Source organism: Balaenoptera ricei, chromosome 19 (assembly GCF_028023285.1).
Source record: "Balaenoptera ricei isolate mBalRic1 chromosome 19, mBalRic1.hap2, whole genome shotgun sequence".
NCBI classification, from domain to species: domain Eukaryota; kingdom Metazoa; phylum Chordata; class Mammalia; order Artiodactyla; family Balaenopteridae; genus Balaenoptera; species Balaenoptera ricei.
In genome coordinates, this window is record NC_082657.1 from 52,511,305 (window position 1) to 52,524,382 (window position 13,078).

The window sequence follows — 13,078 nt, forward strand, 5'->3', positions numbered from 1 at the left end:
AAGAGATATTTGTGAAGTAGAAAGAAAAGTAGGCAAATGAATAAACTCCCTGGGTATTGGTGTTCCTAAAATATTTGCTTTGTTTGGTATGATCTACATGAGGGTGACCTCATTCGTTGATCCAGTCATGGTAAGGGGACCTGTCATGCGGCTGAATAGGTCGTAGCTTCATCCCTTATTTCGTTCCTACGTATCCTGGTTGTTACAGTTAAACAAAAAAAGAAGGAGGAGGAGGAGGGGAAGACAAGAAGGAGAAAAGGAGAGAGGAAAGGAAGGAAGAGGTGGAAGAGGAGAAGCTAAAATAAAAATTAAATATCGATTATTGAGAACAACTGCTTCATCCTAACTTTTTCACATATGAAGCTTTACCATATGTCATGTAAGAGAAAATAAAAGCTGTTCAGGTGTGGGTTTTGCAGGTGAGCTATGTGTTAGGTAGATGCATCCTGATATTGTGGAAGGAGCATAGCTCCTGGTCATACCATATAATAGTTTTGCAAACACCAGAGATTTTTTTTTCACCATTCTGACGTTTAATTTCCTCATCTGCAATTTGATGGTGCTAGCTCAGCATCATTCCTGTGGTCTTTCTAGCTTTCAAATCTGGAATCTGTAAGTCTAATTTCAGGTCTTTCCAGATTATTATTGATTCCAATTTCCCTTAACAATTTTTTAAATACAGGTGCTTTTATTTTATTATTTTTTATTGAATAAAAGTGACACGCAACAACAATTTTTAAGGTGTGTATCCAGCCTTGTGGTGAATGAAGTTTAACAACCTATTCTCAGAGTGTAGCTCTGACTTGAATGGTGATAACTTTCATTTATGTTACTGAGTAAGATAAAGTGAAACAATACAAACAAGTCTTAACCTTACTCATTCATCAATGATGTGAGCAACTTCTATGCTGAATCAGATCCTAGCTTTTGAATACAGGAAGAAGATGTTCTCAATATTCCTCATGGTGCACAATGTCAGTAACTTTTATGTTTCGTCTGCACCTTATAGAAACAAACTTTACTGGGGGATTCATAGTTGAAAGCTGGCTTGCTGCGGATGATGGAATTTAAACTGCTAGATAGAAAGAGGTTTAGACAATAGTAACTTATGCGGATGAAGATACGTTATGGCGTAACTGTTAACAATATGATCTTCTTAAAGAAGGTTGCCATTTTATAGTAAAAAAGCAAATCATACGTTGCCTGTTGACATTGTAGGAGACAAAGGGAAATAGATATTCTCCAGGTACAATGATTTCCTTCTTTTCTCTTTTCTTCTAGGGATTTTCAGGAAATGCAAATGCAGACAGTGTTGTGTACTATAGACTACAGCCTTCTATCAAAGCCAGATTTCTGCGCTTCATCCCTTTAGAGTGGAACCCCAAGGGCAGAATTGGAATGCGAATCGAGGTGTTTGGATGTGCATATAGTAAGTATTTGTTTATCCAACACAGTGGAATAGATATCAAAGGAGATGTTTTAAAAGCCAAACTGTATGCTGAAATTGATTTAAGAGCTATGTAAAGAGACATAAAAAACGGGAGCAGTTTCCATGGGAAGCTTTATTTGTGCCCATACATGCCAATATTGACTTACGTGTTCAGCTTTTATATTTTAAATCAGAAATGGAAGCATTTTACAGATAGACAAATCGTTACAGAGATAGATAGATAGAGATACATGTTTGTAGACATACGTGAATCCATTTATCCAAATCTGATATTTTTGACCAGATCTTAACTTTTAAATATTAGAACGTCCCCCCATAGACTATATGTGCTGATGTTTCATTTGGGCACCCTAAATTTAATAAAAGACAGTGGCCCATTTAGTAAAACCAATCATCTGTTATGAGACCAAAGTATGTTTTTCTCTACAGCCTAATAATATGCCATGAACCTCACTTATAAATATGCTATGCCCTGTGCATAAATTCATAGAAAAGGTAAAGACCCCTGCCAAAATGTAAGATGTGTTTGAAATACTTTCACATAAAAGATAGAAACCACAGATTTCACTTAGTCTCCACTTAATGAAGTATTTTATTATGTCTTTTTGTGGGACAGAGACCTGAGAGTTCTTGATAGCCCACCTCAAGCCACACCATCCTGTCGTTAGTTAACATGATCTACAATTATCAGGCGAGCAGTCTGAGGTTTGGAGAGAGTCAGTAATTTGCCCAGCATCTCACAACTTAGTCCACAGAAAAATCTGGAAGAGAACCCATAACTGTTCAATTCACTGCATCCTTATTCCTCTAGTAAACCTTTATTTTTTTAGCCACTAAAGCTTTCTTCACATGTATTTCATCACTTTTTCAGGTTCACTTTATTTATGTAAAAGGCAGGCATGTCATAAAGAGGGCAGGCAGCTTGTTGAAGTTGTTTACCCTGTGTCAGACAGAGAAACCACGTTGACAGAATTGTCATAATAGTATTAGTAGCAATAGCACTAATGTTAGTGGGATTAATTTTTATAATTCTAGAAGTAACAAATTTTTCTTGAGTGCTTATTATATGTCTGATACCATATTAACCAGTTAGTTTATAATTCCAAACAAAGTCCAGATAAATATTATTAGGTAACTTGTTCCATTCCCCTACTTTGCAAATGAGGAAGCTAGAGCTTAGAGATTCGATGTTGAGACTGTGTGACTTGTTACAGCCACCCAGATAGGAAGTGACAGAGCTGGGTTTGTAGCCAAGCCTGCCAGACTCCAGAACCCCAGCTTATTCTCATGCCTCCTCCAGCTGTTAAATGAGAGATGAGCCATGGGCAGCTTACTTCTCATCATCTGCCTGACTTCCTTCTAGCTTTCTTGGCTTCTGCAGTTCAGCTTAGCTACTCCTGGTATGTGTTAGCTCCTCCCTTTACAATGATCCCACTTGAATAAAATCATCCTTAAAAAAAAGGTCCCACCCCAAATTGCGATTCTGGAACACAGAATCTGGACAGTCAGTCTTATTTGTCTTTGGATCGTAGAGTTTTAATAAAGCCCGTGCCACACAATGGACAATCAGCAAAGCAAACTCCAAAATGACTCATATTTATAGTTACTGATTCAGAGGGTCTACCTTGCAAAATATTTATTTATCACTGTATAATAATAGCAAACAGTTACTGAGCACTTATTCTGCGTCAGATAACAGTTTTTATAGACATTCTAATTTAATCCTAAAAATCACCCATCTAATGGAGTCTTAGAAATATTAAGCAGTTTTCCCAGCAGCATACACTTAATACACATTCGATCTCGTATGTAAATTCAACGTTAGGTTAACAAGGCTATTGATGCTGTTTTCCCACAGTAACGTCCCTATGAAGTGGCTGCTGGGGTGCAGGCTCCTTTGAGTTCTCTGCTGCCACGTGCTGGATGATAATCAGATTCCCCCCCACCCGCCCCGCAACCCCACGAAACATTCCTTTTGCTGTGACTTCATCTGCTCTCTCTTAGAGTAAGCACATCATCCGGGCACTTAGTCAACCTCCTTTTTTCATGGACCCACGGTTGAAGGGTCAATAGTGAGAGCCAACATTTTAAACTCAAGCATAAACACACACAGCAGAATGATACAGCAGGATTCAATGTAAAATGGCTGTCGGATAATTTTGGATAAAAGAGAAAAAAAATAAACTTAATGGAAAAATACTCTCACAGATGACCGAAAATAACCTCAAAATGGGCTGGGTGTGAATGCTTTATGGGAATGTATTTGATCAAATTGACTTTAATTCCTCAATTACACCATAGTCAACACTCTTATTCTCCACCTCTGCGTAGCATTAGCCTTGCAGAATATTAGTTTACTAAAGCATGATACTATTTAATCATCATTTACTGAACAGTTAATATGTGCCAGGTACTATTTTTTACCATTTTAACAACACAGTGAAGTAGGTACTTGGATATTACCATTTTGTGGTCTGCTGAATGACCCCTGTGGCTTGCTCTGGGTTGTCTGGCACAGAAATAGCTGAGACCACCAGTGTCCCCTGCCCTCAAAAGGAAGAACTGTAGGTCGGCAAAAGAAGCCCGCTCAAGATTTTGTCTGCAACTCTCCTGAGTAGCCCAGATCCAAGATCAGACTGGATTTTCTCCAGATATGCAAGGCCATTCTTCCGCAATCCTTAAGAACAGGAAAAGTGTGGCAGGGTGCGACATGAGCAGGGTTCTTGCGGATAACAGTCCCAGGACACCTGTCCGTGCCGGCAGTGAAGTGGGCCTCTTGTGAGCTTGAGGAAGGCCTGGAGGATTGCATCCAACCTGCCAGCTTGTGTGCTCCCATTGCCTGCACCAAGTTAATATGACTTTTGGGTGGGCTTTGCCTGAGTGACTCACTCAAGAATGTTGTATACCAGGGTGCTTCAAGTCTCCTGACACGGGCGAAAGTGGACTCAGAGAAATTAAGAGCTTTGGGATTAAACAGCCCATGTTAGACCTAGGATTTAAAATCAGATCCATCACCTTCCAAAACCAGTACTCTTGATGAATCATACATGTGTTCATCCTTTAAATGTCTCTTGACACTTGCTGAAAGAGAAATCTACTAGCTGTTGGGTATAGGGAGGAACTTAAAGTAATATATTTTTTCTTAAAGATGAGAATGTGCAATGTCATAAAAATTACACAAGCCCAATGCAAAATATGGTAGCATTAGTGTAGGGTGTTAGGAACAACGTGATTGATAAATTGAGGTTAGTATGAGAAAGTTTATGGCAATAGGTTTTGAAACTAAGGTGCAGATATTTTCACATGAGAGGCTGGGAGAATGGTCCAAATAGGAGAAGGGGTGTCTTCTAGTCAAGAACAGGAATGAGGATTGCTTGGAGGGATCAGTTTGTATTTGAGAATGGTCATTCAGACTGAAATGAGGGGTACAGATTGGAGGGCTAAATGAGGGGTACAGATTAGAGGCAGCAGCTCAGTTGGGAGGCTTCTGAACTCCTTTGTGCAAGTGACAGCTGGAGTCTCAAACTAGAGGACCAGCAATGAGGAGACAGAGTTCTCCTGACTTGAATCAGATTCACAGTATGCTGAGGCTACTATTGAATCAAGAGAATTTAGTGATTGTATGTGAGGGGACACTGAGTTATCAGATTTGAACAACTGTCTGGAAGGTAGTGTCAGTTACTGGGAGGGGGCACTGGGGAACAAATAGGTTCTGGAAGGGAGCAGGAGAGAGAATTAATTCCATCGCTGACTCATTGAGTTTAAGTGACTGTGAAATACGGAAGATTGGAACTCCACACCCTTGGGGGTGAAGTTACAGAATTGAAACCTATAAAATATCATTAGTTATTACATCATAACCTTTCCACTTACTGTTGATAATAAAAGTATAAAGTTTAAAGCTATGTTTGTACAACTACTCATGTCTTTGAAAAACAGAAATGCATTTCTGTCATAATTAAAACAGGTCCTTTATACTGTTTTTCAGGTAGTGTGCATTTTTATGCCAGACCCCCCTGGCCCCTTGTGCCTAATATGTGTGTTGGCTGAAGTTATAGATGCAAGCTGGCGCTGTGAATATTGCTGGGAAAGTGGCTGTTGTGAGAATCACACATGGTTTTATTACCCTGAGTTAGAACAGTAACTTGTTATGAAGGAGCATCAAGTGAATGGAAAATCCATATCAAAGAGCATGTTCTGCTTTTATGTCAGTAAACCTGACGTTGTTTCCTGAGTAATGAGAGAAGCAGAAGCTAAATTTTATGGATTCAAAGGGAAAGCATAAATTTCAGATGTCTTGGCCATAGCCACTGTGAACACGTTTACAGATCTAGACAAGAGGTGTAGGTAAGGAAATAACTTGTGGAAGAAAGAAAAAGAAAAGACAGTGTTTGATGATGAAGAAATACTACTCTGCTCAGTGTGTCCCAAAGGGTAAACAATGGTAAACAAAGGCAAGAACGGGAAATAACTGGCTGCACGTGAGTGTGTCTGAGGAGTCCTTAAGAAGTAGCAATCAAGCCGCAGGAGATAATGTTTAATTGTGGGTGAATTGCTGAAGCAATTGTCCTGAGTAGAAATTCTTAGTTTCTTTTCTCTAGCTCTTGTGTACACACTCTCATTTTGCGACCCACGATCTCTCCTTCCTCATCCTCAGCAGAATAAAAGCATCCAACTGCCCGGCCGTAGCGAAAGAATTACAGTTTCTTTGAAGTGTTGTGATTTCATGATTTTTCTAGTCTTAGGATCTTTTCATGAAGCATAGGGCGATCACCACACATCTAGCCTTCATTCCCCTACCTAGATAATTCTTTTACTCATTGTCTTTTCTCTGCATAGAAATCACTGTTTCTGACAACTTCTCTAGTACTTCCTGTTTAGGTCAGAGGATGTGTTCTGCTCCTGGAACAGCTGTTCTGCTCCTGATCGCATCATGCACACATTATACTGTATTGAAATCGGATGGTCCTTTTTTGGTATTAGTCTTCTGGACAGATAGATGAATGAATGGAGGCAGGTCTGGGGAACTTCAGGAAGGCTTTTCCCATCATCCCAGTGTCTTATTCAGTCCATTAAAGATCAGGCATAGAGCACAGGGAAAACTGAGTGAGAGGATTGGCAGAGAAGAAATGTACAGAAGTGTTACACTATTATGTTTATTTGCTTGAATGCAGACTGTGTGAGAGAAAATTATGGATTCTATTTAGTAAATGGAAATAAGTCAGAAATTACAAAACTCATGTTAACTTAAAATAAGAGTATGCATTTCTTGATGTAAAAAATAACTGAAAGTTGGAACTACTTACATCTGTAGATTTCCGTTTAGAAAATATATTAATAGGAAATCTAAGAAAGCAACATGAAAAGTGCAACTGTTTATCTGGGTGAAAAAACACTGAAAGAAAACTAAGTAATAACCTTCCTTCTACTTAGGATGCCGCTCTCTCACGCCACTTGTTGGGTTGGGGAAAAAGGAAAAGCAGGAAATGTGTTAGATTTACCCTAAAGAATAGTTGTGATTGAATCCAATACCTACTTATTAAGCAGCTCCAACATGTTAACTGCTAAAATCTTGACAAGGTGCTTTAAATACAGTCCCTGCTCTCAGATTGTATATCAGCTAATACTGTAGCTGAGGGATCCTATTTTATGTCAGAGTTTAAAAAGAAGATGGATTCATGTTGGCCTAAAATCAAAGTGGATAAATTCTAATTCTTTGCAAAGTTTATAGTCTTAAGATTTTAATTTGATGATACATGAAGTTATATTAAAATTAAAATGAGGTTAGCTTTTAGAATGCCAGGAAATAAGGAGACTGTGAAAACCCACCAGAATAATGTCAAAAGAACTCAGCCAACTGAAGGGGCTCTCACTGACCAAAGATGGAAATATTTTAGCATCAATAAAGATAGTAACTGCAGTTTTGAAACATATTAACTATATTTAAGTGAATGGGTTCATGATAATACTAAAAAAAAAAACCCTCATTGGTCACCTAGGAAAACTATTAAGGAATCGACTCATTATTTTGAAAGCTAATAAATGAAGAGAAAACATCAAGCATTTATCCTACTCTTCCTATGTAATCTGTACCTCAAGGTAATCAAATAGAAGATTAGAGGGGATTTCTCTTTAAAGTTATATTTATATAAATAAACAAGGAATAGTAGAATCAGTATATGCCCATTTTGCAATCCTAAATAAATTAATGGACAAGTCAATAATTATAAAATTTCACAAAAAGAGAGAGATTTGCTTTTAGGTACCAGTCATAACAGAGTAGCTTTTATTGGACTATTTTGCTGCCCACAGCAATTATAGTGGCTGGATAAAATACATTTTAAAAAAATGCTTCAGGGCTTTGAAATTCAGCTCAAAACAGGCAGCAACTTGAGAGGACTTGACTCTTGAAAGGTGGAAAGCAAACTCCTGGAGATCCATATTTAACTGACTTTTTCCTAAGAACATCATAATACTCAAGTAGCAAGTAGCCAGATTTTACTAGGCTGAGGAGACAGAGGTCAGAGTTCTATGTTGCCAGAGTGATTAGAAATTTAGGGTGGAATACTGAAAAGGAGGGTGTCAGAGAGGGAGAGCCCTGCCTCCTGCATACACATTCGCCTTAAATCCTTGCCTGATTCCTGACTTGCCCATGCCCACTATGCACTGGGCAGAAAGCAAGAGCTGGGAGATTCAAGTCCTGAGGACTTCATCCAGCATCTGCCTAGTTCTGGGAAGGATACCTTTGGAGTTTAAGTTCTGCCAATTTAGAGAGACTTGTTAAACACTTTGGGCTTCTACCTGAAAAGCCAGAAAGGCATTGCCTTAGGAATAAAGACCATAACTGAGGACCAATTGTTACGTCCTGGGACTAAGGACAAATCCTAAATAGACCTGTCCAAGAAAATCCTGGAACCAAGCTTTCACAGGGTCAAGGTGATCTGCCAGTAATTCAGCTCCCTGTGGATCTCTTCCATTTAGTTTCTGCCACATCATCCATCCCTCTCCAGACTCTCCCACCCTCCCAGCTCTTCTCCCCCTCTTCTCCCCCTCCCCACATCCTCTTCCTTTCCTGACCCTAGATGTTCTCATAGGTGGTGACCTACTCAGCTTAAATATCATTTCCTCAGAGATGTCGTCCCTAATCAACAACCTAATTTAGACCTTTCTGCTCAAACCTCTGATGTTACCCTGTCCTTTTCCTTCAAGTTCCACTTAACAATTTGTAAAAACATCTGTTCAGATGGGATGAGTTGCGTGATGTCTTTCTTTTCCTTCTGATTGGAGGATCCATGAGGACGGAATGTGTTCCCCGTTACACAGGCTCCTACTGTAGAACTTGGCACAGTAAACGTTCAGTAACTATTTGTTAAGTGGAGGTATTAAGAAAAATATCTGATTAGCCATGACATAAACCAAAAAATGAATAAATATGTAAACATCCAAATTTATTATACTCAAGCAGTAGCAACTGACGAAAAGAGAAATATCTCCGAGATGAACATATGAAATTTCAAAAGTTGTTATTATTAAAATGAGAATAATAGCATACTAAATAATAACTGTCAAGGCATTTTGATATTTCCCTCGGGTGCCAACAGCTTTTTTTGGTATAGCATGAAAGGTTGGAATTATTCTCCACATATTCCAAATAAGGAAATTGAGAATTGGCACTTAAGTGATTTCTGTGACATCACAAAAATAACAAATAAATATTAGAAACAGTAATCCAGCTTACATCCTCCAATGATACACTCCAGCGTCCTTGATGAAGTAGATGTTACCGATTTCAAATCTATTTAAAAGGTTAATTTAAATTGATATGTAAGTGGCCATGATGATGTTTGCTCCCATAACCTCCTGATGTGTTATCACTGACCTTAACTCAGTCTGTTTAAAACCATGATAGTAAAGTCATCTTTTCCCTGTGGTTATGTACAGCATTTGATCCTGTGCCTTCTTCCTTTTTACCATATCAATTTTAGTTGTTTTAAACCTAAGAGTCCCTTAAATCATTCTATGTTCTTTTATGCTACTATGCAAAAATAGAACAACCCATTTCCTGTTGATTTCTCGAGTGCTTGGTCTCTCCTCTCCATCTCTTTAAAAGCACAATTCTGTAATGCACATCTCACGTGCCTATACATCATGATGTAGCTTTAATATTTCACTATATAATAGTTTAACAGTGACTCAGTCTGATTAATGTTTTTTAGAAGTCAAAATTGGACCTCTGTTTGTTTAGTGATTCAGAGGTAGTAATTTTTCAATAGAGAGGCAGTATGATCGGTGTTTAAGACTGATTTCAATTTAGCCCAGAAGAGTTTGGTCCATAGCTGTTTTCTCTAGTGGTAGCACTCTTTTTCTATTTGTGTTTTTGGGGTGATTCCCAAAGAATTATTAGAAGAGTCTCATGTCTTTTTCAAGAACTCTTTCATGACCTTCAATAAAATGAATTTTCTATTTTTAATGATTTGTTTTCCATTTCATGCATTTTCTATTCCAATTTTTCTCTTTTAAGTTTCTTAGTCAGCTGATCTCATCAATAATGCTATGATTCATGGTTTAACTCACAGAATCCATTTCTCCCTGAAAGATGTTTCAGGGACAAGTCACTACCACCTCCACAATTTTCTGCAAGTACCACCTATGGTATAGATAAATAAAACAATTTTGTTTTCCATGGTACAATTCAGTGTGCAATGAGTTGTTCATTTTCAGAGAACAGGTTTCTGTAAGCTACCTCTTCTTCTTGTCAAATAACCCTCATGCTGTCGTCTGCCTCAGGATCACTCAGGAACCTATACTCTTGGGTTGTCTTTCAGAGATTCTAAATTAGCGGACATCGGGCAGAGCGCAGGATGTTTGTTGAATGTTTATGGAGGCCACAAGAGATTCTCCTTAGGTGATTCTCACGTGGTGGGGCCATGGACCCCAATTTGAGAAATCATGCTCTTGGATGTGTTTTTCTTAGTAATTCACTTACAGGGTGGGGAAGACATTGCTTTTTCAAATGGCAACCCCTCACAATTGGAGAAGCCTCAAACTTCTGGAGCAGGGATAGGATGCAAGGGCGAGGGAACGGTACTGGGTCAAGTGGAAGATATGACAATGAGCAGTGTGTCTGCATGTGAAACATGTGGAGGTAGAAAAGCAGTTTGCTGCTCACGGAGGTGAAGCATTTCTGCCCTTTAGTTAACGTCCTTCTCTGAGGCTGAGAGGTTCAACTCCTCCTGCACGTGTTAGAAATCGTTCGGGACCCAGCCCTGATGCAGCAGTGAGGCATGAATAATCACATCTCAGGAACGTGTGTCTTCCCTGCTAACCCGTAAGCTCCTGGAAAAAAAAATGCACTTCGTGTTATGCATTACTGTGTCTCCCACTGTGTTCGCAGAAAGGTCTCCATAAATACGTGCTGCAGAAGGAGCACAGAATACGTGTTTCAGCAATTCCACTTCTCACACAACTCCCTGAAAGAAATAGGATATTTTCTTTCAGAAAACTCTTTATTCTATGGGAGATTATATTTCTGAATCATGCAAATCGAGCAGGCTATACCTCTTTCCCGGGGTCACAGGGAGAATTGATATGAGAGGAGGGCCTGCAATCTTTGTGAGCCACTTCTTTGCTTGCTTCCTGCTATAAATGAGAAGATCTGAGATGGAGGTATTCACTGAGGAGGATTCAGGTCACCGACAATTACCATGGTGAGTCAGCTCAGGCATTTGCTGACAGACAGAGAAAAAGCCACAGAACCCACAGATGGCTCAAAATCATTCTTGCTGCATAACCTGGCAATGACATTGGTAACTGAGCATTTCTTGTACACTTCAGAAATTCATTATTTTTTAGAGTCCACTTTTAAAAAATAAACACACCAAATGTATTTATTAAGCTATTTTTGCTATCCCTCTTTCCCTGCCCAATATTCTAATAAGTAATAGCATTAATAGTAGTTAACATTTATTGAATTCTAATTATATGCTAGCAACTTCCAAAAATTGTATAGATATGCATTCATACAACAGACCTGTGAAGAATATACTGTTATTAACAAAATATTGTTAATAATATTAATCACTTAAAAAAAAGAATGTACTACTATTCCCACATTACAAATGAAGGAACAGGGACAAAGAGGGCAGGTAACTTGCTGTGATAGAATAATGCCCTGTAACCGTAAATATGTTACATTACATGACAAAGGTACTTTACAGTTGTGATTAAGTTAAGGATCTTGAGTTGGGGAGATTATCCTGGATTATCCAGGTGGACCCAGTGTAGTCACAGGGGTCCTTATAAAAGAGAGGTGACAGGATCAGAGTTAGAGGAGGAGATGTGACTGTGAATGCAAACATGAGAGATAATGAGAAAGAGAGAAATCTGAAGATGCTATGATGCTGGTCCTATACAGGAAGGAAGGGGCCACAGCCAAGAACGCAAGTGGTTCCTAAAAGCTGGAAAAAAGAATGTTGAATTACTATCACTAGGTTAAGTACACAAATGTTTAATGTCCAACAGGGCAATAAAACCATAACCTTTGGGGATATATTTTCTACCTGACGGAAGTTATTTGCATCTCTACTGGGAAAAAAACCCAACAACTGTAAATTAACATGTAACTTAGAGACTGGCCCTCATCAGTAATAAATAGTAAAATAGGATATTTGTGAATTCACCTAGAATTAATTAGACGGGCTTCTTTTAAAAAGCTCCCGCATGACATTGGGAGGACATGAAGTTATTTCTTTGATTTATTTTCCAGCTTTTTCAATTTTCTTAACAGTGGTAATATCAGTTTCAAGAGAGACCTGTCTCTCCCACCAGCATCCTTGGAGAAAATTCAGATTCTCTCTTCCTCTCTCTCCCTCTGTCTCTCAAAAGATTATTTTTTTTCAGATAGTTCCATATTTTTATATCGTTAACTGTATTTATCATAGCACAACGTTTTATGATGATTGTTTAAAATCGCATGCTTTTTATATATCAGATAAGTTCTATAAATAGCTTTTATAAGTGAGTTTTCTATCTAAAACTGTTAGGGACCATCCTGAATTTCTTTGTTTTATGGGAATCCTTGTACATATATTACACGGATATAACTTGAAGTTTCCCCGTACTGACATTGTACTTACATTCTGAATTATATTTAGCTTTTTTGTCCCGAAGGGTATTGTTCACATTGCATGTGAAATCTGAGAGCTGAGTTACTGACTGCCACTGGAGTTTCTCAGCATCCTCAGAGCTTCCTTTCATGATAGTGAATGAGAGAATGTGTTGGGAGAATGTCTAGCCATCTTAAAATTAAGCATAATAAGAGTAATTCTATTTTATGGGGGCAAGTTTAGGACTTGAAGACTGACAAGAGTAAGAAGATTATTGATTACCATCTGCTTTAGCATCAGGTTTCTAGACCTGAGAACTGAGCTTTCCCAACTACCTTAATTAAAGTGACCCCAGGCTTCTTTTAATCTTGATCCGAATGCCTGTTCTGGTCTGTAATGGTTTATGAACTTACTTTTTTACTTGCTACTTGCTGTCCATCTTCACTGAATGTGAGTTCCATGAGGACAAGGGCCATGTTGGTGTGGATCCGTCTTTTATCTCAGCATCCATCACAGGGCCTCA

General features: G+C 38.5%; 1 protein-coding gene across 7 annotated transcripts in view; it reads left to right on the plus strand.

Moving 5' to 3' along the window:
• The window catches only part of CNTNAP4 (contactin associated protein family member 4), a 263,350-nt gene that overhangs the window by 140,288 nt on the left and 109,984 nt on the right, over positions 1-13,078 (plus strand). For all 7 annotated transcript variants that reach the window (XM_059903575.1, XM_059903577.1, XM_059903581.1 and 4 more), the window contains exon 4: positions 1,282-1,429. In XM_059903575.1, the coding sequence (XP_059759558.1) occupies positions 1,282-1,429 (148 nt within the window). The remainder of the gene's footprint in view (positions 1-1,281; positions 1,430-13,078) is intronic.